This window comes from Gorilla gorilla, chromosome 2 (assembly GCF_029281585.2).
Source record: "Gorilla gorilla gorilla isolate KB3781 chromosome 2, NHGRI_mGorGor1-v2.1_pri, whole genome shotgun sequence".
In the NCBI taxonomy this organism is placed as follows: Eukaryota; Metazoa; Chordata; class Mammalia; order Primates; family Hominidae; genus Gorilla; species Gorilla gorilla.
In genome coordinates this window covers 21,415,468-21,443,039 of record NC_086017.1, presented here as the reverse complement: position 1 = coordinate 21,443,039, position 27,572 = coordinate 21,415,468, and the positions used below count along the sequence as shown (strand labels likewise).

The following is a 27,572-nucleotide window of genomic DNA, read 5'->3' as shown; positions in this document are numbered from 1 at the left end:
TAAAGAGAATGGGATGTTCTTGTTCTCATTCAACTTTTTGGGTAGCTTTAAAATTTTTTGAAATTAAAAGTTGGAAAAATTAAAATGATTTACTTGGGCACGTAGCTGTTTCAGCAGTAAGGTTGACTGAAGCTGACTTTAAGTTACTCGCTTTACTTGTCTTCAGGGTTGTCAGGCCCTCGAATGGTGTGCGTGCCCAAGTCCCTAATGCTGCTTCCACTGTGTCAGGACTGAGACATCTTTGAACTTCGTGTCCTATTTTAATCCTTGGAAAATTCACTCTGTGGCTTCTGAAACCAGCATATTTAGCAATAGTAAGGAATACAGTGAGTTAATGAATTTCCGTGGGAAACCTGAATGGCTGGCTGAGATATCTGACTTGGGAATATGTCTCGTCCCAGCTACCTGCCCACTGCAGCTCCATGGGGGGCTTGGAACTGATAATGAGATTTCACGATCAGAATCAGGGGGCCTATACACAGCCTTCCTTCAGCACTCTGTATGCCAGTGAGAAATTTGAACTGGTTTCCGGGACCACCATCTTACTCCTCAGGGTCTGGACTGGAACCTACTGCAGAGAGCAAGAGCGCCTGTTTGGCGGTAGCACACAATGATGTTGCTGAGAAATGAGTAGTTTTTGAGTTGGAGCCAGCAGCACGTCACATAGGACGCTGCCAGGCAGCTCAGCCCAGGTAGATGGCACCAAAAGGGGTGCTTTTGGGGCTGAGGCTGACAAGAGGCACTCAAGTCGGGTTTTGAAAGTGCAGATGAGTATGCATTGGCAGAGAGGGCTTCTGAACACATTCTAGGGAGGGAGAAAGGTGCATGGAAGAAAGCCTGTGAATCCAGAGTGTGTGTGGGGAGGAGGCGGCACCGTGCCGGGTATCGCTCTGAGCCTGTGTGTGGGTTCACACTACCATTTTCACACATGTGGAAACAGTCATAGAAAGTCAGGCAGCTGCTCTGAGATCACGTAGCTGGCTCCTGGTGGAGCAGATTCGGAGCACCCACTCACCCAGGCTCTTGGGTACTGTCTCTCCTGACCCCTTCCATCGGCTGGTGCTGACTGTATTCGAGGCGGGGGCCTCTCATGAGTAGCGAGAAGGACAGTTAGAGGTTTCCTTTGTTCAGCCATCTTATCCTTCAAATGGGAATTGCACCAACAGATGGAATCCAACAAACAGTGTAATAAATAAATTGTCTGTTCTGGGCTGGGACCTTTATATGAATTCTCATTGATTCGCATAGAAATCCCTCACGGTAGTTGGATAGAGGCTCAAGAGAGATGAAGAGACTGCTAAGATCATACATTTTTCTGACTCCACAGCCCACTTTCTACTATGTTTCTCTGTCACTGGTAGAGTGGTCAGGGATACAGAAATGAATGAGCTGCTCCGTGCCTCCCAGAACAGTACCCGGGACTGCGTGCGAGGTATTACAGAGGAGAGCAGCACGTGGTGAATTCTTCCATTAGGCAGCCTGTGGGCAGGGCCATTCTAGAGGCTCGGAGTGTTATGGGAGATCAGAAGAGGGAAAGTTTAGTTTTCCGTTCTCTCTCTGCACTTCCAAGACTGTGTCTCTTTTTTCCCCCTCTAGTGATCAGTGCCTGATTCCAGGATTCAACCATCTCAGGGCCTGTGGCAAAGTCGTACCCTCTGGAATTCCCTCCAATTAAAGAATGTTTTGAAAATGCAGATGGTAGCATATGACCTTCGGTGCTTAACCTGTCACATGGTACAGGGCTTGCAGACAGAAGTTTTTTGAGTATTTTTACCAAAACACTTACATTTTGAAGAGATCATACCATTACCAGCTTAATCCCTCTGTTTCGTGGCAACCAGGGTCCCTCCGGAGGCTTGGCTCAACTGCTGAAGAGGTTTGAACAAGCCTCTTTTTTTTTTTTTTTTTGCTTACCCTCATCCAGCTACTCCTTCTAAACATTTATAAGCTCTACCAGGGAGGAAATTGAGCCCCTAGCAAAGTGCCTGATTCCAATACCATCTGCTAACAATTTACTTTCATAACTCTCCTCCTTCTCATTAACAGTAAAATGTTACAAAAGTAGATTTGCAAGTAAATATAGTGCAGAATTTCTGCCAGGCTTTAAGAGCCTTTTCCATTTAGGAGGACTGTGCACTTGGCGTTAAAGGTTCTGAGCTGGCTTTGTCTCCTTGGGGTTCACCGGTGATGTGTCAGGGCCATGTCAGTGCAGGTGACCCTTTGGACCACTGTTCTAATAGGCAGATGCCAGTCCTTAGCCTGCACGAGCACAGCCACAGCGGAGCTCGCACTCTAAGCGGGGACTGCACTTAACTAGTTTACTCAGAGGCCTCTGAGGCTGCCTGAGAGCCAGAGTCTAGGGAATGGAGGACCAAGAATAGAAGGTAGGTGTCGTTACTAAATCTGCATCAGGAAACCAGGGAAGTGGATGAGTGTTCAATCTTTTTTGTTTGTTTTGTGTTTGATCTTTTTGAATCTTATGATTTACAAAGCTAAAACCCAACCTCAAACCTAGATCTGATGATCTTCAGGCTGTTTGTGTTGTGTTACATACCTGAGTTTTCTTCAAGCCAAAATGATATGTATAGTAAGACATTAGTTTGACCCCACTTACTCAATGTTAATTCCACGGAGGTTGCAGTGTTACATAGTCTATCAAGATACAGTTCAGTTGTAAACTAAATCCAACAGGGTAAATGAGACAGCAGGGACTTCTATTAGCCCTGAAGACAATAAAATGATTTTAAGCAGTATAGAACTTCCTAATTAAATGAATAACAATGTGTGGATGTGATAACAAGTTTTAATTTAAAGTATTTTTAGTGCTTTTTGGTATTCAGAATAACTGCAGTTCATTAAAAAACTCTTTAGTGTATATTCACAATAGATGTTGAGAATTATAGACATAATTTCTTTGGCATTCTTTTATCTTTTCCCCTTCAGCCCCTGTAAAATTATAGCTATTAATACTTAAAACCAGAGGCACCAGCAGACACCATCCCTCCTGCACCAGCATCATCAGTACGACATGTCTGGGAGCAGGTTCCACTTCAGACCCACTGCCTCCCCATCCAAAGGAGGCCCCAGCCTGGTTTGTGAACACAAACCTAGTCCTCCTCTCTTACAGGCAAGCAGAAGAATTCCTGGGAGGTCGAGGTTCCTCTGGCTAGTGCAGGGCAGATGATCACCAAGTCAGAGGGGCAGGCCACAGCTGTACACTTGCCCAGTGCCCAGCCAGGAAACCCATTCTCCTCCCTTGCCAGCCCATGTGTTTGTTTCCTCCTGTGCTCAGGTGGTTCTGGTCTGGAAGCGGCATCTGTATGTTCAGTTGCTTTCATCTCAGTCCCACTATGTTAGGTCAGACAGATGGGACAGTTGCAGCTGTTCATCTTTGGTGTCAGAACCAGGTTTCAGTCCTGTCCTCTCTTCTTTCCTCTCTGGATTAGTTTCCTGGGGCTGCCAGAATAAAATTCCGCAGACTGGGTGGTTTAAACAACAGAAATGTATTAACCCATTGGTCCTGGAGGCTGGAAGTCTGAGATCAAAGAGTCAGCGGGCTTATTTCTCCGGCGGGCTCTCTCCTTGGCTTGCAGATGGCCGCCTTCTCTTCTCCCGTATCCTCGCATGGTGGCCTTTCTGTAATGTGTCTTTGTCCTAATCTCTTGTTATAGGGACAACAGTCAGATTGGATTAATGACCTCATTTCACCTTAATTACCTCTTTAAAGTCTCTGTCTTCAAATACAGCCATGTTCTCTGTGGTACTGGGGTTCGGGACTTTAACGTGTTAATTCCAGGGGTGGGCATGGTTCAGCCAATAAGCTCCCCTTCCTCCCGCCCCCTCCCCCTCTCTTCTCCGCCTTCCTCCCTCCTCAGCTGTCTTCCTCCCATTTATTTTCCTCAACCAGTGAAGCATCTTGCACACCTAGAAAGATGATGGAAGTTGGGGAGTCTAAATCCCAGGTTTCTACTTCCAGTGCTTCCATTAATCAGCTTTGCGACCTTGAGAAATTCACTTAATTCTTGAAACACTAGTTTCCTCGGCTGCAAGGCGGGAGCTCTTCTTCCCCGCCTCCCTCACAGGGCTGCATTAAGAAAAGTCAGAACAGGCCGGGCGCGGTGGCTCACGCCTGTAATCCCAGCACTTTGGGAGGCCGAGGCGGGTGGATCACGAGGTCAGGAGATCGAGACCATCCTGGCTAACACGGTGAAACCCCGTCTCTACTAAAAATACTAAAAAATTAGCCGGGCGTGGTGGCAGGCGCCTGTAGTCCCAGCTACTCGGGAGGCTGAGGCAGGAGAATGGCGTGAACCCGGGAGGCGGAGCTTGCAGTGAGCCGAGATCGCGCCACTGCACTCCCGCCTGGGCCACAGAGCCAGACTTCGCCTCAAAAAAAAAAAAAAAAAAAAAAGAAAAGTCAGAACAATAGATCATGTTGTAATATGCTTATAAAATAAAACATGCTCATAGAAGATACAGGAAGGCTTCTACAAAGTATAGTGTGTATGAAATGATTTAGATTCCTTGAAATTCTAGTGAAGATGGCATATGCTTCACTTCTACCAGTTTTATTGTGCTGTTGTTATCCTTAACTATATTATTAGCAGTCCAAGATAGAGGCTGTACTCTCTCAACACAATCTCATCTTTGCTCTTAAACAAAAAGAGTAGAGCTGCTCAAACCAAGCCCAGTCCAGGGTGTGGACCCTGCACAGCCCTTCCCAGTCCAGCCGGCTCCCCCGAGGCGAGGTCAGGCTCTGCACGATTAGAGCTGAGCCTGGGGCCGCCCAGAGCATTATAGTATGAGAGGTGCTTTGTGTTGCCACCCAAGGGCTGGGGGATTGCGGGCGATCCTTGCGCTTGGGCAGACAGCACGTCACAGCTTTTATCTGCCGGCTCGCATTGCAATGGGCGTCCTATAAAAAAAGAAAAAAGTGAGCCAGAATGGGGCTAGCCACAAGTTGAACAATTTGAAGGAGATTGACTTCACGGTGTCTTGTCCCCAGCTGCTCGACCGTGAGACAAAGAAGTATTATTTGAAAGAAAGTGAGTAAGCCCTGGCTGCCGGGGGCTTCTGCCCTGCACAGTGATGAGAGGGTGAGATGTGAGAGGGGCGTGGAATGTGGGAGCAGGGTCCTCTTACCAGGGTGCCCTCTCGCCAGGACATGATGTCAGTCGGTTGCCATGGGCTGTGGTCAGCCTGAAGGAGACACATCAGTGCAGCGTGGCTGGCTTGGCCGACTGAGCTATGGTTTTGCTTCTTTGATTTCGGTTCAAACATGATAAAGGGGCTGGGAGGGGGGCTGAACATAAAGCCTTAGACACAGCGGAGATTTAAGTTGTGGACTTAAACTCTCTGTTCGGCACGGCATAGAGATCTTTGTCAAAAATCTATCCTTAAAAGTTACAGCAAGATACATTTGACTAGTTTACCCTCTCCTTCTCCATAAAGACATTCTCATTTCACCCTGTGCTGTTGGTCTAATCTCCAGAAAATGCCCATAAATACCATTATTTTGATTAATTGCTCAGAGCCATGCCATCACCTCCTATGCAGCCCACACCCCAATCTGGCGATGGGCCCGCACAGTTGGTGAGGGGCCATGTGGCTGAGACCCGGGTTCCCATGCTAACGCCGCCTTATCCCTGGGAGAGTCCATTAATCCGCCTGAAACCCAATCACTTGCCCCATCTCTGTGTTGAAGGTCATGGCCTTGATTGTTCTGTTCTATGAAAATCGAATCTGCATTTGGTGAACCAGATTCTATTTGTCCAGGTTTCAGCTGGCTACAACTTTCTTGTAGTATTCGAATAAATGAATGTTGCTGGAACTTTGAGAACTAGAAGAGTCCTTGTTTTTTAATGAAATCTCCCTTAATCATGAGATGCTAATAATTAGCTAATCTCAAAAAATTTTGTTAGTTGATTACTTTGTTGAATCTGCTTTTTCTACCGCTATGTAAAGTGTGTTCTGTAAAAGTTTGGAAAGTATTTCTTGATTAGCAGTAAAAGGAAACTTAACTTTAGAAGATGTATCTCTTATGGAAGATGTAGTCCATTAGAGCCAAAAGTAGGCTGTCAAGATGATCTAATCAAACCACTTAATTTTGTGAGTAAAGAAACAGAGGTTAGGCCAGGCTCGGTGGCTCAGGCCTGTAATCCCAGCACTTTGGGAGGCCAAGGCGGGTAGATAACTTGAGATCAGGAGTTCTAGACTACCCTGGCCAACATGGTAAAACCCCATCTCTACTACAAAATTTGAGAAAAATTAGCCAGGCATGGTGGCGAGCACCTGTAGTCCCGGCTACACTCGGGAGGCTGACGCAGGAGAATCACTTGAACCCAGGAGGCAGAGGTTGCAGTGAGCCAAGATCTCGCCACTGCACTCCAGTCTGGGCGACAGAGTGAGACTCTGTCTCCAAAAAAAAAAAAAAAAAAAAAGAAATGGAGGTTGAAGAGACCAGTGCTGTTTTGAAGTCTCTGGAGTTAGGTTCTGTGTGAATCATTATTTTATGTACCACTGAAAAAGAAGCAATCTTGGCTGTTAATATATGCCAATTATTTGTAAGATAAGCTTCAGTCTTAGCAATATTAAAATGTAGGAAATAGTCTTAGAATCTTTGAGATATGGTAATAACAGGATTACAATGGGGTTACATTTTCCACGGTTCCTCCCTGTCCTCCTCCGCTTTCTATTTTGACTTTGAAAGCAGAATTTTCTTGTGATATTTTATCAAAATCATATTATAGCACAGCATAAAGTGAGGTGATTCTCTTTTTTCATTTCTCTCTGTTAAACTTCTCTGCCATTGAAATAAACATGCTGATTCTTGTGAAATCTTAGGCCAAAATCTTTGCTTATCTTCTTTGGGGAAATTTGAAGGAATATTATTGATCCATGTGTTAGAATTGCCCCCATGCCAAAATACCACAGGAGTTAATTTTGTATATATTCGGCATTTTTCTTCATTTTATCTAGGCATTTTTCTAACGTGTGCCTAGATAAAATTATCTTCATGTAAAAGGCCAAATACATTTAAAAAATAAAACTTCTTTAGTTGTCATTGGGAATTTGAAAGAAGTAAAACTGACAGTTGTAGTTAAGCCAACTTGTAAAGCTTAAAATACGGGGTTACTCAGCTCAAATCTTCCTTCTGTTTATTCTTGAAAAAGAAAGATAATCTTTTCTCCTTTTTCAATTGCCAGACCATTGTGAAATTTCGAATACATGTTAGATCAAGAGGAAAAAGCCTCTTGCACTCCCAAGATAAGTTCCTTTTGGTGTATGTGCTTTTGCCTCCCACCCTTGTGGTCAGGGTCTGTATACATTTCATCATTTATTTTTGTGACAGTACTTTCACAGCCTTCAGCGTGTCACAGGCACTCGACACACTGATTAAAAGCTGAGCTGCAGCTTTATAGGATCTGATGAATCCAGGAGGCTAAGTCACCTCAAGTGTTTCACTGATTTGACTTTTTTTAGCTTAATAAATAATGTTTTAAAAATTATCTGACTTTAATATTGTAGGGAGATGTAACTGTAATAACAAAAGGTTTGTTTTTATTTCTGGGGAAATTCACGAACGCCTGTTCTTAATTGTTTAATAGTTTAGTGTGAAAAGCCTGAGAGAAAAAAGAATCTAATGATATTGGAGCCTTATACTGCTTATAAATATATTCTTATTTTGGAGGAGGAAGAGGTAACATTTCTACTGAGACATAATTCACATACTATACAATTCACCCATTTAAAGTCTACAATACACTTCAGTGGTTTTTAGCATATTTAGAGTTATGCAACTTTTATCACAATCAATTTTAGAAGGTTTTTGTCATTCCCCCAAAGAAACCTGCCACCCGTGAACTGTCACCTCCCATTCCCCCTTCTCCCAGCCCCCAGCACCAACTCAGCTGCTTTCTGCCTGTGAGCCTCCCTCTTCTGACATTTCATAGAAGTGGAATCAGACAGTAGGTGGCCTTTGGTGTCTGCTTTCCTTCACTCAGCATACTGTTTTCTAGGTTCGTCTGTGTCATGGCATGAATCAGTATCTTACTCCTTTTTATAGCTGCATATTACATTATGGATATTTCATTTTTTACATCTGTTAGTTGATGGACATTTTGGTTGTTTCCACTATTTAGCTATTTTAATAATGCTGCTATGAACATGCATGTACAAGCTTTTGTGTGGACATGTTTTCATTTCTCTTGGTTATGTACCCAGGACTAGAGTTGCTAGGTTATGTGGTAACTCTGTGTTTCATCAGTTGAGGAGCTGTCAGACTATTTTCCACCATGGCCATGCTGTGTCCGGAGTTGGTTCCTTCTGGTGGGTTCTTGGTCTCGCTGACTTCAAGAATGAAGCTGGGGACCTTCGCGGTGAGTGTTACAGCTCTTAAAGGTGGCACGGACCCAAAGAGTGAGCAGCAGCAAGATTTATTGTGAAGAGCAAAGGAACAAAGCTTCCACAGCATGGAAGGGGACCCGAGTGGGTTGCCGCTGCTGGCTGGAGTGGCCAGCTTTTATTCCCTTATTTGTCCCTGCCTATGTCCTGCTCATTGGTCCATTTTACAGAGTGCTGATTGGTCCATTTTACAAACCTTTAGCTAGCCACAGAGAGCTGATTGATGCGTTTTTACAGAGCATTGATTGGCACATTTTACAAACTTCTAGCTAGCCACAGAGCACTGATTGGGTGCGTTTTACAATCCTAGCTACAGGGTGCTGATGGTGCATTTTACAATCCTCTTGTAAGACAGAAAAGTTCTCCTAGTCCCCACCCAACCTACAAGTCCAGCTGGCTTCACCTCTCAATGCCACTTTACAATTCTACCAGCAGCGTACCCGTGTTCCAACTTCTCCACATCCTTGCTAACACTTTTGTATTGTCTTTTGATCATAGCCATCCTAACAGATGTTAGTGGTATCTCTTTGTGGTATTGATTCGCATTTCCTTGATGGCTGACGATGTTGGACATCTGATATGGTTTGGCAGTGTCCCCACCCAATCTCATCTTGAATTGTAGCTCCCATAATTCCCACGTGTTGTGGGAGGGACCCGGTGGGAGATAACTGAATCGTGGGGGCGGTTTCCCCCATACTGTACCCGTGGTAGTAAGTCTCACAAGATCTGATGGTTTTATAAGGGAACACCCCTTTCTCTCATTCTCGTTCTCTCGTCTGTCATCATGTAAGACATGCCTTTCGGCTTCCTCCATGATTGTGAGGCCTCCCCAGGCATGTGGAACTATGAATCCATTAAGCCTCTTTTTCTTTATAAATTACCCAGTCTCGGGTATGTCTTTATTAGCAACGTGAGAACAGACTAATACAACATCTTTCCATGTGCTTATTGGCTATTTTCATATCTTCTCTTCGGAAATGCCTATTTAGATCCTTTTCTATTTTTTGTTATCTTTTTAATTGTAAGAGTTCTTCTTATATTTTTAAATAGATCTTTAAACACTCCTTATTCTATAGCATCTTTGATCTTTAACATATCCTAAAGCTCTGTAAACTGCCCGCCCTGTCACCTTGCCTCATTGATTCAGTAGGTCAGTTGTGCTCTGCACTCTCAGGTTTATTAAATGAATTAAATGCCACCTGCTTCCAGGAGCACAAAATAAAGTAGGGAGGGAAGCACCAGAGTGATAAGTTTCTATAGATGTTCAGAGGAAGAGGAGATGACCTTCAGCTGGAGGAATCAAGGAGGACAGCCTGATGGAGGAGGCATTTTAAGTGGTTTTGCAGGATGCATGAACTTAAATGAGAAGATTGGGGGAAGAACAAGTTCTCTGTGGAATGGTGATGAGTCTAGTTTAACTTATTGGGCTGAAATTTTCAGGGCTCATAAAGAGGAATACTAGGAATAAAAATGAGAAAGGCAGTTGGGGTTTCGAATGCAGAAGAAGTCTGCAGTCACTGGATATCTGGGGTGAGGATGGGCCAACATGCTGAGAATGGCGCTTTGGAAGATGGAATTCACAGAGCTGTGTAGGATTGGGGGTGGGCGGGGGCGTGGCGGGGGATGGAAAGCAGCCCTGCTGGGTTTCCATCTCAGAGACTGAGATGCATTAGAAGACAGAAAGGCCTGTAGTTAAACTCCTGTAAAAGTTGTTCAATCTCACGGTTTCCAAATTTATTTGACCCCAGGGTCACCCTTGTTTTTTTCGATGAATAACATCTGAGGTACATACCTTGAGTTTTGCTGTCTTAGTTCACCATTACACAAGTAACAATTTCTTTGTAAATGTTGGTTAGTTGGTTGGTCACTTGTTGATCATAGAATTGCATCAGTAATTCTAAGAGCTGGAAAGAACATGACACATTAGCTAGTCCAGCCCCTTGTTGTATGGAGGGAGGCCCAGAGAGGGGAAGCACGTGCCCAAATTCACCCCATCCTAAATAAAGGAAGAGTCAAGATTGCAACGCAAGTGTCTTATCTCCCAGACCAAATGTTTGCTTCAGTTTTACTAAAATAATTTTAACCCCACCACACATACAACAGTTACCACTCTTGTCTAAAATACAAGTGTTGGGTTAGGGCCATCTAGGGAGGGGCCCCAAAGATGCATAAAGGCACATAACTGAACGGACCTGTCCCTGACCCTATGTGCGGATTCTTTTCCTTTGCTGTAAGCCTTGTTTGAGGCCGCACAGTCTTAGGATGAGGCGTTGTCTGATTGCAGAGGCCATGGGTTCTTGCCTCCAGCTAACCTGTTAACTGGAGGATCTTGGGTAAGTCACGCTATGTTTTGGGGCACAACTTCGTCATCCATCAAATGAGGCAAACCGTGCTTCCTGGGCTCCTTCCGGCGCCGGCAAGCTGAGATGGTGAAGTACTACAGCACGCATTTACCACCGTCTCCCGGGGACCTGGAGGAGGCGTCTGTCACAGTCCCTGGTGAAGGACACCTGGAGTGCCTTCATGGGGCCTGTAGCCCCAGCCCCAGTCCCACCCCCACCCGTGGGTTAGAAATCTCCAGTGTTTTCTGAGGATTCTCGTGGAATTTTTTTCGATGTTAGACATCAGTGATTCAGTCTTAAAGATAAGCACTGCATCCGTTGGATGAACTTAAAAATGCAAACAAGCACGAGAATTTTTACTAGGATGGAAACTAGGGAGGGGAGTGGGAATGTTGTTCTTAACCCAAGGGTTTTGCTTTCCGCGTCACAGTGTATGCTGGTGGAATGAGTGACGGCTCCTTTTTTGGAGTGATTTCAGTCTGTTGCTGTAGTGGTTGTTTTCCATAGCAACTCTTGTTGCTACACAGCTGGCATCTGATGAAATGATGACCACAGTTCGGGGGTCCAAGCCCGAGGACTCCTCATCCCCTCGCATCCTGCCAGGGGTGTTGAGAAACCCTGGGTGGAGAGGAGGGTCAGCTGGTGCCATTTTGATGAGGTTTGATTTGCAGTTGCTGCGTTCCTGCGGGTATCATCAGGGCTTCCCAGAAAGTTAGCTGGGCTTGGGCTTCTGAAGCTTTCCCTTGGAAACACCCTCTTCTCTCTTTGTGGAGGAGGAAGTATCACAAATAACGGAGATAATTAGAAAGGATATTTTTCTAATTTATGAAGGTATAAAGATGAGCACTGCTTTTTTTGTTTTTTAAAATGAAAATTACTAAATAGGGAGTATAGGCCAACCAAGATCACACTGAATTTCTGAGTGTGGCAGGCCAGCGTGAGGCCTGTGTTTTGGGTATCTCATTTAAAATGGAAAGTTCCAGTTTGCTTTGGGGCCAGAATCCTTAAAAGAAATCCTGGCTGGAGGTGTATTATGGGTCACTGTATATTTGCTAGTTTATATCTTGCTGAGTAAATTGGCCAAGTTTTTATTTTTCCTGGTAAATATTCAGAGGGTTTTTCCTCACTCCTTTCTCCAACAAAATCATATTTGTCATATGTGTATGAAGTAAATGACTGTTAACACTGTCCACACATCTGTGATGATATGAAAATTAGTGGTGGCAAACAAAGATTCCTTTTCTTAGGTGCCACAAGGCCTCAGATGAAGTTGACTTTATCCTCGTATTACTCTCAAATTGTGACCAAATGGAAACAAAATTGGTCAGGTCCGAGAGACCAAAATGTACAGCACAACAAAAGGGTTATTATTTGTGAAAAATTTAGGTGCTCCCCCCATGTGACTTAGAAAGTTTGAAGTTTTCTCTTAATCATTCGTCTTTATAAAGTTTAGAAGGTACACAAGCTTTATTACTATGAAAGGCTATGCTTATTTTAATTCACAGCGAGGCACAGTGATTGCCTAGTACAAAACCTTTTAAAATAACAATGAAAAACGCCAAGATGTCAAATCAAGTGGAAATGTGGACCCTAATTTGATTGCCTAACTTCAAAACATGTTTCAGAACTGCACCTACCCACATATTATGCTTGTGATGAGTTATATGCCGAAGCTTTGTGCTGATAATATTTTAATGTGCAATTTTTAGTGTACTATAAGAATTAAACATTTCCCATTAAACGATGTATTTATATTTCTTTTAACTTTAGGTACAAATGTGTGAACTGTTAGGCCACAAACTTTCCTCATTCTTTTAAAAGAAATTAAATACCGAGACTATATCAGAAAAAAAAAACAGAACAAGCAGGAAAAGTGAGTTGGGCATAGTGGTTTCATAAATGCAGTGAGGTCATTCTCCTGTCCATATCGAGTGGAATACCCACACGTGAAAAGACCTTTGGTGTTTTAAATTAACTTTTGGAATTGTTTACAGCAAATGCTTTTTGCCTCCCCCCTGCTATTTTATTGCAACTTTTTATTTTAAATTCTACCCTAAAGAGTGATTGTGCTAGAAAACCACGTTGATGTAAAATGTCTCATGGTTGGCAGCTAACCACACTCAAACCATGTTCAGAGGATGGCAGGCGGCCCCATCCCATTGCCAAAAACTTTCCACTGGGAGTAGTTTTGCAAGGGGCTGGCTGGGTGGGCGGGGAGCCTGGGGGCTGAGATGGGGGGCCTTTCTCCTGCTTAGTGACTACATCATCTCTCTCTGCGTAGGTGAAGCTGCTCTCAGGGGAGAACCCAGAATGCAGACCCTGCCGGTGGCCTCTGCCCTCAGCAGTCACCGCACCGGCCCTCCCCCAATCAGCCCCAGCAAGAGGAAGTTCAGCATGGAGCCAGGTGACGAGGACCTAGACTGTGACAACGACCACGTCTCCAAGATGAGTCGCATCTTCAACCCCCATCTGTGAGTTCCTCTGTTCTTATTTTGGCTTAAGGGTGCTCCATGCTGGGGCCCTATTTGTTTTGCAACTTTGTGCTAATTCTGATGTTATCATTTGCATACTTTATTTGAAAAGGATATTATTTACAAAAGAAAAATAGTATTCATCTGCCAAAAAGAAGGTAGTAAACTCATTTTGATAACTCGCGGTGAGGTGGAAGTCTGGCTTCCCTCCAGCCTACTTGTAGGACCTTCCGCATGTTAAACTCCATAGAAGTTAATGTCCCCTTAGAGCTTCTGCGAGTAGTCAAGTAGTCATCTGCTAAGCTTCGCTTTTTTTTGCCCATACATATTGATTGTTTTTAGGAGGATCAACATTTAGTGAATGTCACTGTGCACCAGACAAATAGAAGGGAAGCTCAGCACCTTTTTGACCAAGCAGACGTCTGTAAAGTTCTTATTCAGGAGTCTAGGATTGTACACACGAAGAAGTGTTCATCCCACCTTATGTGCCCCTGGTACAAACTTGGGACCTTCCCATAAAGGGAAGCCAGCTTCCTATGCTCATGACAAGGTGCCACTCACCACGTCCAGCCAGTCTTTGATCTGCCACTGACACTGTCTACCTTCTTGACACGAATTGCTTCAACCTTTTGGGCCTCAGTTTTGTTATTTGTGAAACACGGGCTGAAACCACAGATCTCTGAATCTGTGCAACGTCACCATGTTTCCACTGGAAAAGCCTCCTGCTTCCGTGCACCTGGCTTCTCCCCTTTGCACTCTCCTCTCGGCACACACCCTCCTCGCAGAGGGAGAGGCTTCTCCCCAGTTTTCAGGACTTGGAGACGCCCCACCAGCTGCCCAGAGAGTCTACGGGTACGGTAGTGAGGGCAGTTGGTGTTCTTGGAGTTACCTTGCCAATCCTGGCAAGGTTGCACTGAGTATTGGAGGGAGTAGCTTTGTGTGTGCAGGTACAGAGGTCCTCCTCCTTCCCCCTTCCCAAGCGCTCACTCTATCATGAGTCAGTGTTTCCTCATTATTCAAGATGCTCCAGTTCCTGAGGGCACTGCTGTTTCCCCATAGGAAGGTAGAGCAGGGAGGGCTCCTCCTTGGAGGCAGAGCTTCCGCAGAGAGGTGGCCCAGCTCCCGCCTCTGCTGCCTCAGCTCCAGCGTCCTCGCATTCCGCTCGTTCCAGTCAGCTTGGACTGTTGTGTTCAGTCATAAGACACTGACAGAGGTATTTATCCTCAAATAAATCACTGCAGTGTTAGTCAGAGGCTGAGCCTGCAGTCTGGAGCCCTGGAATTTGCTACCATCAGGAATCCAGCAGGAAGGCCCTGCAAACAGTGCACTCCGCAGGCAGGGCTAGCTTAACTCCTGGGTGCTCAACTCTTGCAGTTCATTCTTTTATTCCCACGAATTTCTTATACTTTCCCATCCGCTTTTCCCAAACCCAAATAAGAGCATTTGGTCTTTTTTTTTTTTCTTTTACTTTTCATAAGTAAGAAAGGGGAAGGCAGCCTGCAGACAAACATGCCTTAATTTAAATCCTGATTCTGCCACACAACAGCTGTGAGGCTTTGGACAAGTCACTTAATTTAGCTGGGCCCAGTATCCTTGACAGTGATATCCTTGTCATTGGACAATGACAATGACAATGATAATAGTTAATGTATAGAGCTATTATGAGGACTAGAGTTAAAATATGCAAAGAGCTTGGCATGGTATAGCACTTAGTTGATGGGGGCTGTTATTTTTATTCCATTGTTCAGATAGTGGTTATGATGATAGAGAGTAAGAATATATACATATGTATATATGGTGGATTTAATGTTTGATAGTATGTGCCTTTTAATCAAAATGCCTGGGTTCAATTCCCACTTTCTTTATCTTTCATCACAGATAATATTAATTCCTTCCTCATAGGATTATTGTAAGGACTTAAGAATGGTGCCTGGCAGATAGTAAGTACTCAGCTTTAGTCATTGTTAATATTATTATTAGAATAGTAAAATGTTCAGAAAAAAATTTTGTGGTTAGGCGGAGTGGCTCACACACCTGTAATCCTGGCACTTTGGGAGGCCAAGGTGGGTGGATCACCTGAGGCCAGGAGTTCGAGACCAGCCTAGGCAACATGGCAAAACCCTGTCTCTACTAAAATTACAAAAAACTAGCTGGGTGTGGTGGTGCATGCCTGTCATCCCAGCTACTCGGGAGGCTGAGGCATGAGAATCCCTTGAACCTTGGAGGCAGAGGTTGCAGTGAGCCAGCTGAGACTGTCTTAAAAAAAAAAAAAGAAGGCTGGGCGCGGTGGCTCACGCCTGTAATCCCAGCACTTTGGGAGGCTGAGGCGGGCAGATCACGAGGTCAAGAGATCAAGACCATCCTGGCTAACACGGTGAAACCCCATCTCTACTAAAAATACAAAAAATTAGCCGGGCGTGGTGGCGGGCGCCTGTAGTCCCAGCTACTCGGGAAGCTGAGGCAGGAGAATGGCGTGAACCTGGGAGGCAGAACTTGGAGTGAGCCGAGATCGCACCACTGCACTCCAGCCTGGGCGACAGAGCGAGACTCCGTCTCAAAAAAAAAAAAAAATAAAAATAATTTTGTAGCTCTCTTGGTGGCTACAAATAAGACTTTGAGGTACGGGTCTGTGATGACACTATAAATAATTTTAAGTGTAAATAATAGAATCGCCAAATTTTATGTGCAAATCACAATTGACATTATTATGCAAAGTTTTAGGAAAATAGAAACAGGAGTAACCTCCTCTCTCAGACTCCCTTACACCAGCCAGGTGACTCCCCCCTCATTTTTCTTTTATTGTGGTAAAAAATATATATATTATAAAATGTATTTTCTTAACCGTTTCTAAGTGTACAGTGTAAGGAGGAGAGGTGATCGGCGGCGATCGGCGTGTGGTTAGGTCCTTCTGAGTGTTACTTGTTTACTGTGTGATAGTTATTTTAGTAACATTACCATTGTTTGTACTGTGTTTTCTAAGAGCCTAATGACAGATTTCACAGGCAGATTGGAAAGATGCTGCCTGTCTTACTTCTTCGTGTCGTAGGGTATTTAGTGCTGCTGTTTGATGAAATGTTTCTTATTTGGGCTATAGCATGCTCCCTCCTTTATATTTAATGCCTAAGAAGTTATCTGCAATAAATGACAGATTCATAATTATTTGAAAAGGAATAGCCTAGTGTATCTCTTTAAGGAGATTACAAAATGGTTTTTGTGCTTTATCTTCTTAGAGTTTGTTAATAACATGTAATGAAAATGTGATGTATTTTATCACTAAAGCAATCACAATAATTCTGGGGAAAGGAGTGTTATTGGAAAAGAGTTTTGGCTGGGTGTGCTAGCTCATGCCTGTAATTCCAGCACTTTAGGAGGCTGAGGCAGGCAGATTGCTTGAGCCTAGGAGTTTGAGACCAGCCTGGGCAATATAGCAAGACCCCCATCTCTACAAAAAATTATAAAAATTAGCTTGGCCTGGTGGAGTGCTCCTTTGCTCCCAGCTACTTGGGAGGCTGAGGTGGGAGGATAGCTTTAGCCCAGGAGTTTAAGACTGCAGTGAGGTGTGATCACACCACTGCACTCCAGCCAGGGTACAAAAAGGCCCTGCCTCTAAAAAAGGAAGGAAGGGAGAGAGAGAGGAAGAAAGAAAAAATAGTTTCGGTAGCTAGCTAACAAGGCCTGAAAGGTGCACGGTTTGGCTGCATTTTATTATAAGCATCATATGGAGACATTTTCTAGTAGAAAGATGGGGAGATCAGGTGGCTCTGAGCCAGAGTAAGAAGCGACAGAGGCCGGGCGAGGTGGTTCGTGCCTGTAATCCTAGCACTTTGGGAGGCCAGGGTGGGCGGATCACATGAGGTCAGGAGTTTGAGACCAGACTGATCAATATGGTGAAACCCTGTCTGTACTAAAAATACAAAAAAAATTAGCTGGGTGTGGTGGTGTGTGCCTGTAGTCCCAGCTACTCAGGAGGCTGTGACAGGAGAATTGCTTGAATCCAGGTGGCAGAGGTTGCAGTGAGCCGAGATCATGCCGTTGCACTAGCCTGGGCAACAGAGCGAGATGATGTCTTATAAAAAAAAGAGGCAACAGAGAGTAAGACTGAGTTCTATCCAGTTTGATTTAGGGGAAGGGGAAAAAAGAGGTTTCCTTAGTGATTTCTTCAGAATTTTGAAAATTAGAATTCCTGGGATTTTATTCCAGCCTCTTAGGACCTGGCGTATTTGAACTCATTATTAATTTTTTTGTTGATATTGTTACCGAACCACCAGCGGTTTGGTCTAGGTCCTGCTGCTCACCACACAGAAAGCCAGTGACTGGGATGAGGAGTATTGCCAAGGAAGAAGGCTTTCATTGGGTGCTACAGTCCAGGAGACAGGGCAAATCCATCTCCCTGATGGACTACAGCTGGGGTTTATATAGCAGGGAAGAAATGAAACAAGATTTAACAAATAGGAACTTGGGAGGAGCAAGGACACAATCATGATGAAGGAGGGTCCCACATCTCTTTGTGTGGATGTAGTTACCTGGTGGGCTTCAGTTCTTTGACACTTTTTTTGTTTTTGTTTTTGAGAGGACTGAAGGTCTTTTCTTAAAGACCTCAGATAAAACAAATGTAAGTTTTAAGTTTCAAGACTAGAAAGGTCAATTTCTGTGTTTATCCATTAACCTATCTATGAGACTGTTGGGTTGGTTCCAATACGGTGACCCTGAGAAATACATTATTTCTGTTTATTTCTTAAGAAAAGTCTTAAGAAGATGAATGTCTGTTTGGAAGTTGAAAAGTACTGTGTGTTTGGAAAGAGTGGATTAAAGGATGGGAAGAGATGGAGTGGGATTCATCTTGTGGAAAAATCAGTAAGTTTTTTTTTTTAATGGCCCTTGATATTCAAGTGCAATCTGGTAAGAAAGAGCTCTTCCCCTTTCTCCTGCCTGCCTGCCTATTTATCTACTTGTTATCCATATGGACTCCAGGGTTCCTGTCTTACTGAATGAATTGTAGCTGTCCCAGAGTTGACAAACAAGAACCCTGTCCACTGGTCCTATGTCCTTGTCATAACCTCCATTATTTTGTTGTGGTTGTTGCACACTTTCTTATTTTCTGGCCTACAAGTTGTTCTAGGCTCATCTTGTAGCCTACCTGCTCCAGCCATGGAATTAGCCGTTTTTCCAGGGGACTCCAGGTCCTTTCAGTGGGGAATAGGATTTAGAAGCCCAGATCCAGGTGCTAGGTGTTACCGTTACTATGGATTACATAGTTTTTCATGGTAACTTATTGTTACTATGATCACATTGCTTCTAGACTTGATTTGTCTAATAGTACAGCAGACACCAGCCACAGGTGTTGATTTTAAATTAAAATTAAAAATCTAGTTCCTCAGCTGCAGGAGTCACATTTCAAGCTCAGTAGCCACATGTGGCCGTTCACTACCATATCGGACAGCACAGGTACAGAACATTTCTATCATCACAAGAAGTTCTGTTGAACAGCACTGTTTCTAGATCCTTTCCATGGAAAGAGCTAGGAGATAATGAGTTCCTGGCAATGCTCCAGGGCTAACCCAACACTCCCGAGCTCCTCCTCACCCTCCGCGTTCCATACTGTATCTCCCTGGTTCACCAGTAAGAACTACATCCACACATGTACTCATGGTCCACTCCTGCAGTGCGCTTCAGGTAGTTTCAGAAGCACGGTGCCAATACCACTTTGAAAAACAAACTAAAAAGAGTTCAGGATTTGTTTATGGTTTTTCCTTCTCCCATGCTGAGGGTATAATAGTCACAGGATGAATTTGAAGAGTTACTTTCCCTTTTCTCCTCAGTATTGTTGTATTATTTGAAATATATTGTTAGGTTCATTCATTTCTGTTTGCATTCAGTTTTAGACTTTTTCCATCCTTTCAAATTTTATTTTTTGAGTATGTAAGATATGAACATGCTCCCCAAAGTTAAAACTGTACTAAAAAGTGTGCTTTTAATGTTACTCCCTGCCCTGTCTTGTTCACGCCTTTTACTCCCTTCCCTGGAAGCAAAGCATCCTTGTGTTTCTGTTTTGGTAAATCAAGCAAATACATGAATGTTTTATCATTTCCCCTTCTTTCTTTTTTTTATTTTATCTTATTTTATTATTATTATACTTTAAGTTTTAGGGTACATGTGCACAATGTGCAGGTTAGTTACATATGTATACATGTGCCATGCTGGTGTGCTGCACCCATTAACTCGTCATTTAGCATTAGGTATATCTCCTAATGCTATCCCCCTGCCTCCCCCCACACCACAACAGTCCCCAGAGTGTGATGTTCCCCTTCCTGTGTCCATGTGTTCTCATTGTTCAATTCCCACCTATGAGTGAGAATATGCGGTGTTTGCTTTTTGTTCTTGCGGTAGTTACTGAGAATGATGATTTCCAATTTCATCCATGTCCCTACAAAGGACATAAACTCATCATTTTTTATGGCTGCATAGTATTCCATGGTATATATGTGCCACATTTTCTTAATCCAGTCTATCATTGTTGGACATTTGGGTTGGTTCCAAGTCTTTGCTATTGTGAATAGCGCCGCAATAAACATACGTGTGCATGTGTCTTTATAGCAGCATGATTTATAGTCCTTTGGGTATATACCCAGTAATGGGATGGCTGGGTCAAATGGTATTTCTAGTTCTAGATCCCTGAGGAATCGCCACACTGACTTCCACAGTGGTTGAACGAGTTTACAGTCCCACCAACAGTGTAAAAGTGTTCCTATTTCTCCACATCCTCTCCAGCACCTGTTGTTTCCTGACTTTTTAATGATTGCCATTCTAACTGGTGTGAGATGGTATCTCATTGTGGTTTTGAGTTGCATTTCTCTGCATTTCCCCTTCTTTCTTACATGTGCGATAGCCTACTGTGTGTACTCACTTCAGCCTTGGTGTTTTCTTATTTTGTTTGTTTGTTTGTTTGTTTGAGATGGAGTTTCACTCTTGTTGCCCAGGCTGGAGTGCAATGAGGCAATCTCGGCTCACCACAACCTCCACCTCCTGGGTTCCAGCGATTCTCCTGCCTCAGCCTCCCGAGTAGCTAGGATTATAGGCATGCGCTACCATGCCCGGCTAATTTTGTATTTTTAGTAGAGATGGGGTTTCTCCATGTTGGTCAGGCTGGTCTCGAACTCCCGATCTCAGGTGATCCGCCCACCTCGGCCTCCCAAAGTGCTGGGATTACAGGTGTGAGCCACCGTGCCTGGCTGCCTTCATGTTTTTCAGCGACACATCATGGAAATCTTTTCCTACCAGCTCCTCACTCTGGATTTCAGCTGCGTGGCACTCCATTACCTGCATGCATCGAAGCTCATCCAACCAGTCCCCTGTGTTTGGACATTTTGGCAATTTCAGGTGCTTTACAATACTAACAGTGCTGCAGTGGATGACCTTGTGCATTTTAATATCTTGTGTATTTGTAATAGAATTAAAGCTCTTGAAGGCAAACAATGGGTGCAGTGTAACAGTATGGTAAATTCATATCGGTTGTGAGAGTCATTCTAGGCTGCTTCGTGGGTAGAACCTTGAGAGGGCTCTGTGCTGAAATGAAGAGGTTGTCACCTGTGTGTGTAGACTTAGAGTGGGATGTGTCACCTGTGAGGAAGGGAACGTTTATTGAGTGCTTACTTCGGACTGGCCATGTGTTGGACACTTGAAATATATTATCTCATTTAACTCTCACAATAATTGTGACCCTTTAAACTAGGTAGGCACATTTCTACATCTATCTGTCTATCTCCGTCTTTTTGTCTATATCAGATTGATTTTATAAAAGCAAAAATTGAGGTTGTGAGAGGATGATGTGTCTAAGTTGTTGGCAGCTGGGATTAACCCTGCTGTGTGTGACACCAACACCAGTGATCATTTGATGATGCCATAGCTACATCCCACCTGGGGAATTACATGCAGCTTTAGAGGTGCACATCATGTATTTAAGATGACACTTGACCAGTCCAATGTCTGGCATGTGTTAGGTGCTAAATAATTTTATGTTGACTTGAATTGGACCCTGTCTCTAGGGGAAGTGCTGTTTGAGCCCACGTTCCCGTTGGAACAGGCATCCTCTCTTTGATCAGCAGTATATATTTACAGTGTATTTGCCCCCGGCCACAGAATAGGGCAGAGCCCCTAGGCTCACACTGGGATCAAAGCCATGGTCACTAGCCTTGTGCTCCATCCAGCTGTGTTTGCCACAGGCCCACTGAGTAACCCATAATGAACGAGGAAGGGCCCAGTGAAAGAAAACGCAGCCTCCCCTCACTGATGGGGGGCCTTTGAAACACCGTCCTGGTGTGAGATGGGCCCCTTGTTGTCTTTGCTTCTATGACGCTTCCTTTGAAGTGTTTGCTGGAGTCCGATGTCCCGATTCTGGTCTGCCCTTGAGTGTATATTCCAGCCTTGGGCTCTCCGGTTCCTGTTGCAGCTCCTCTTCCTCCTCTTCCCTCCCTCTTCCTTTGCTTGCATTGTCCTTTCATCCTTCATTGTTCATCTGGTGTTTTGTTTTGTTTTGTTTTGTTTTTTCCTGGCCCTGTCACTTCACTTTTCTCACCATAGGGGTGAATAGAAAAAGAGGGAAAAACAAACTCAAAACCACGAATTCATTCAGCTTAACAAAAGATTGGAGGAAGCCTTTGAAATCAAGTGCTGGGCATATAATAGGAACTCAGTAAGAAGAAGAAATTGATGATTGGCTGAAATGGGATTGGGGCTTTTCCCTGGATTTTCTTTATTTTTTGCAGAAGAGTTGATTATATATATGAGACCTCAAATGTTCTGCAGTATCTGTAGTTTTTGGTATCTGGACGTAAAATCTTTGGCAACATGATCATACCCTCTTTGGCAGCTGTTGCTTCTATGTCTTTAGAGCCTTTAGTTTGGATGTATATGGACCAGTTACCAAGAGACTATTTCACAAATTCCATGAGAGTGAAGGAAGCAATTCCTCATTTCAGGTTAAAACTGAACCCAGAGGAAATTGAAAAGCTGAGGTTATTTTAGTCCCTTGACCCTGCTAGCACCTGGGACGTTGTAAACAGTAATGTGTATTTATGGGCAAAACAAGTTATTGTGTTCATGTCTACATAAGCTTTAGAGAGAGGTGAACTTTTCATCATGGAGAATGATGATAGGTCCTGATTCTCAGCATCCAGAGAATTGGGAGGGCTTTTCTTCAGGGCTTGTTAATAACAGCAACTCGTGAGCCCTTGTGCGCTGGCACTGTGCTGCGTACTTCATGGGCACGATCGTTTTATCCTCACAGTTCTGTGAGGTGGAGACTATCGTTATCCCTCTTTTACAGATGGTAACACTGAGAGTTCTGTAACTTGTTCAGGGTCACACACTTTGGTAAGTACCAGAGCCAGGATTCAAAACTCAGGCTGTCTGATCCTAGAGCCGTGCTCTCAGCCACCATGGGATATTTATGTTAATAGCACACACATCCAACTGCGATGAATCATTCGATACTGGACCCTAATGCCTGATAGTTTGGGATGATGCAGCTTAAGCACTCTCAAACCACACACTATTGAGGATATTTGGGAGGTGGGGACTGTTCATTTTAGCACACATAAAGGAGGATGGAGGGAAGTAAAGGGGTGGAGGCCCCGGGACGTTAGTAGTTCGGCACACTCCAGGTCCCCACAGCCTCACCAGGGTTCCCTCAGGGATTGTGGACGGGGGAGTGCTGTCCAGCTGCCCCCAAGAGGCCTGAAATGAGTCTTTGTACAGGTGAGAATCCCACAGGAACAAACAAGGGTTTTCTTTATGCTTGGGAAGCTGCTTTTTAGATTGTTTTAATTCTTGTTTAAAATCTGTGGCCCAATTTTAAGTTAGTGGCCCAAGCCAATAGTAACCTTAGCCTAAAAGATTCAAACTGGAGCATTTTATAATTTGCTTTAAGTATTTGAAGACATGTCTTTTTTTTTTTCCCTCTAGATTTCATAAATCAAAGCCTATGGAATGGAATCCTTCAAACTATCTGCTCTTTCTTTCTGCCACGCCTCCTTGGCATAGTCTAAACTTGGTAGGGTCAGTGCTGAAATTCTATATTCTTTACTTTCATACTCTATCTTACAAGTATTCCCAAAGGCATTCTGGAGATTTAAGAGGATATTTTATGGTCATAAATGTAATTGTCCTAAATTACTAATGTGGAAACTGCAATATTGTTGTTACATCAGGATTTTTAATTTTTTTAGCACCCCCCTCCGCTTTGCCCCACGTATATCAGTTGTGTGTGTTTCCATTCCCATTAGGGAGTATCATCACCTAGGAACTGATTCTCTGTGAGGTTTGCTTTGGGGTTGTAACCTGCCTTCCTGAGGTGGAAACAGAGCTGCTCTTCTCTGAGGGCCACTCTTGCATCTGCAGATTCCCTGGAAGTGTTTTGCTAATGGAGTGTGGTACCTTTAAGTAAAGGTCACAGGCCTGACCTGTGTTGTGTGGGTTTCTTGTTTGTCAGGCTAGAGGCATTTTCTCATTTTCACAGTTGAGCTGAAAACAAAGGCCTCCTTATCCGAGCAGGGAGCTGTGCTCTTAAGAGCTGACATCAGCCTTCTCCCAGCAGACCTCGCTTCTGCCTTAAGAGTCTTCGCAGAGAGCTGGGAAGGCAGTTCCCCATCTTGCTGCTGGCATTTTTTCTGGCCAAACGACGACACAGAATGAAGAAATGCCAAGGGGGAGGCAGGAGTCAGAGAAGCAGAACAAAGGCTGTTCCAGGCTGCACTGGGGACTTAGGCTTTAGCCTCTGTGGTTCTGATCTGTGCCATGAAGTTTATAAAAGTGGGACGAAAACCTTGAAAGGACTTTTTTCTCAAAGAGGAACGCCTATTAGAGGACGTTTGGGGTGTGTGCCAGAATGTGCATTGGTCTGTGCAGAGTCACCTTTTAACATGATGCAAGTGTATTCAAAATGTAAGGAAACAAAACAACCCAGGATTCTGCTGTTTTCCTGATCCTCTGAGTGTGCTTTTTGGAATGCTGTCTTCGCGAAGATGCTTCTGCTCTGGGCACATATGTAGCAGCTGTTTTTATCCGTAGCTAGAGGATTAACCTCGACATTGCCTATGACCTTCATAGACCTCTTACTGTGACACAAAACCAGTTTGTCCTGAATGTATATGAAGTGCTGTCCCAAATCTACATTAATAGATTTGATTGAAGACTGGGAAGAGAAATGCTAACAAATTTGGCTAGGTGTGGCTATTGATGGTTCTTTTATTTTCCTCTAATTTCTTGCTGCTAAAGCAATTATTTGCCTGTGTCACATGGCAGCTGGAACATAGCAAGGTGGTTTACAAGCTCCACATTCTGTATCTGGTGTAGTTTTTACTTAAATGGCAGGTCTTTCTGTCTCTCCATTTTGCTGTTTCTCTGGGTTAAAACAGACACACACACACACACACACACACACACACACACACACACACACACACACACTCTTCATTTTGAAATTTCTTCACAGATTGTCTCCAAAACATAATTAGAGGGCTTAATGTTGCAGTAATGTTCTGGGTCTGGCAGTAGCTAGAAACTGTGCCAGACAAGGGATCTGAGTTCTGGATCTGAGCCTTCCAGCCCCAGCAGAGGCAACATATACTGCAGAATAGAAGGAAGCAACTGTTGCTACTGCCCTCTCCTCCCACTTCTTATACTACCTCTTGCCTTTCTTCTTGAAGAGACCTAAGAATAATGCAGCTAATGAATCTACATAGAAACAAGCTCCAGAAACTGGGTCAAGGCCAAGTAGAAAGGACACACCAACTCCTATTACGTCAGGTCGATGTAGAAGCACATCTGAGAACTGAAATCTTGCTGCATCCCTAAATTTCCATGTCATTGAACCCAACTAGGGATGGTTATGAGTTTTCTAGCTTGTTAGGAGTCATTTCCTCAGCTGCATCTGACAACCGGAGTGACACCCCTCGCCACTGCTCAGACTGTCTCAAAACACTCTTCTCTCAAGATGCTCTAAGGGAAACATGGAAGTGTTCCCTGGTCAAAGTTCGGCGGTCCCAAACTCAGTCTCCCAGGTCTGCTCCTGCATGTTAGCACCTTTCAGGCTTTGAGAAGTCTTATGCACAGAAACACTGTTTAGCCGAGTTTCTCAAATGGAATTGGCCATTGAATCTGTTATGGACTGAGTGGTGTCCCCTCAAAATTCACGTGTTGAAGCCTCAACCCCCGATGTGATGCTCTTTAGAGATGAAGCCTTTGGGAGGTGATGAGGGTTTCATGAGGTCATGAGGGCAGGCTCTGGTCTGTTAGGATTAGTGCCCTTATAAGAAGAAACAGCGATCTTGCTCGCTCTCTCCCCACCACATAAGGACACAGCAAGAAGGCGGCTGTCTCTAGGCCGGGAAAAGCGCCCTCACCAGACACCAACCATGCTGGCATCCGAATCTCAGGCTGCCAGCCTTCGGGACTGTGAGAAAACAAACGTCTGTTTAAGCCACGAAGTCCACAGTATTCTGTTATGGCAGCTGAAGCTAAGACAGAATCCTTCATCCCCTTTTCGTAAGACCTATTTTTAATATTCCTTGGAGCATACTTGCCCCATAAATATTGCCTAACAAAAGGAGCATTTTATTTGGTTCCAAAATTCTCTTATCACAAACTTTCAGACTTGCAAAGCTGTGGCGCTGTAAAGCCTAAGTATGAACATGAAATGGTGTTTAATTCCTTGACTTGGGGCTGCCGGGTGCCATCTTTAATGCTTGGGGCTTTCAGAGAAATTCACTGAGGCCAGAGAAATTGCGGAAACTTGAGGTTCTGTCCTCCTTTGACCCTGTGCCTGCTTATCTTCCATCCCTACCTCTCCCCGCCTCCATAGCTATTTCTAGAGAGATCACCTGTTCTTTTATATCCACTCCCTAGTCCAGTGCTGTTATCCATACCAACAATTCTGTTGAATCCTCTCCCTGCATTCAGGAGTGACCTCCTGGTTGCCAGGTTCAGGAAAGAGTGCAGTCCCTTGTCTTATTTGATTTCCTCTTCCCTGAAGGGCTCTCCTCCCCTGCTTCCTGTGGCCCTTTTCTGGCTTTCTTTGGTCCCCTCCCACCTCTGTGGCCACTCCTCAGGATCTTCCAGAGACTTGTTATTATTGGTATTCTCCAGGGCTCTGGCATTCTGCCTGCACAGACCCTTCTAACCAAGTCACACGTGAACCCGTGGCTGGACTTGCCACAATAGGTTGAGTCCCACATCTTTACCTCTAGCCTAGACCAAGCCTTCACACCCCATAGATCCACCCTCTCACTGGGTGTTGTATGTGTGCCCTAAATTCAGCACCACCTCACTGGAATTGGCATCAGCTGCTCCGTTGTTCTTCCAGCACTTCACCAAGTCTACTCCTTGCCTTATGTCCCCCTATTCATGACTGATACAACTCTCTTTCCATTTGTCTGGGACGTCGCCTCCTCCTTCGTCCTGTCATTGCCTGTGGATCAGCCTGCTAACTTCCCAGTAGGCCCTGGCTGGGGCTGTAGTTTAGCCCCCCGTTTGCACGGCAGTGCCCTCCTGGCTGGTCTTACTGGTGCTCGAGTGTCAGAAGGTGGTTTCTGAAGTATTCATCTCTGCTTGGAATCCTTCCACGGCTCCCAGTCCGCCACAGGGTGACACTGCCAAGGCCCATCTCCATGGGCGTCTGCCTGTAGGACCCCCTGGGCTGCAGCCCAACTGGGGGCCTGCACACTCACTTCATCCTCCAGTGTGGTTCTGAAAGCCACCTCCTCTGGCAAGTGGCACTTCCTCCTGCTTCAAGGTGAATACTACTTTGTGTAAAATGATGACACTCTGCTACAATTGGGTGTCCGGCTGTCTGTCCCCTTCCCTGGTCTACAAGTTCCACCAGACCAGGGGCTGAATTTGCTCAGGTCTGTAGCACTATACCCCTCCCAGTGCCTGACACCAACTAGGTGCTGAGTAAATGTATGAATGAAAAAGGAGTCACGAGGAGAGCTCTGTGGAAACACTCTTCCCTTTGGGGCAGATGTTAAGAATCACTTTTAAACCCATATAAACCCTGAGTGGCACCACTTAGTATACTTCCATTTTCTCCCTTGTAGCCTTGATGTTTACTTCCACATGTGCCAGAACAGAGCCCCACCGCTCTCCTTTCCCTGCTAAGCTCTTGAAAACAGAAAACGAAAATGCACACATGCGCGAAGTTCAGTCGGTAGCACCAGCCCTGCCCGTGATGCTTCTTTCACGGCACGTGATCTCATCCCGGTGTTGGCTCTCAGTAAGAAGCCCCCAGGTTTCTTGTGTGGATGAAATGATTTTTTTCACTCCTCTATATTTCTTGCTTATGCATCTGGCTCCAGTCCAAGTG

The 27,572-nt window shown here is 44.5% G+C and overlaps 1 protein-coding gene across 4 annotated transcripts in view; it reads left to right on the top strand.

Moving 5' to 3' along the window:
- VGLL4 (vestigial like family member 4) overlaps window positions 1–27,572 on the top strand; it is a 166,187-nt gene that overhangs the window by 106,684 nt on the left and 31,931 nt on the right. For all 4 annotated transcript variants that reach the window (XM_004033623.5, XM_019023623.4, XM_055381011.2 and 1 more), the window contains one exon: window positions 13,027–13,216. In XM_004033623.5, the coding sequence (XP_004033671.1) occupies window positions 13,027–13,216 (190 nt within the window). The remainder of the gene's footprint in view (window positions 1–13,026; window positions 13,217–27,572) is intronic.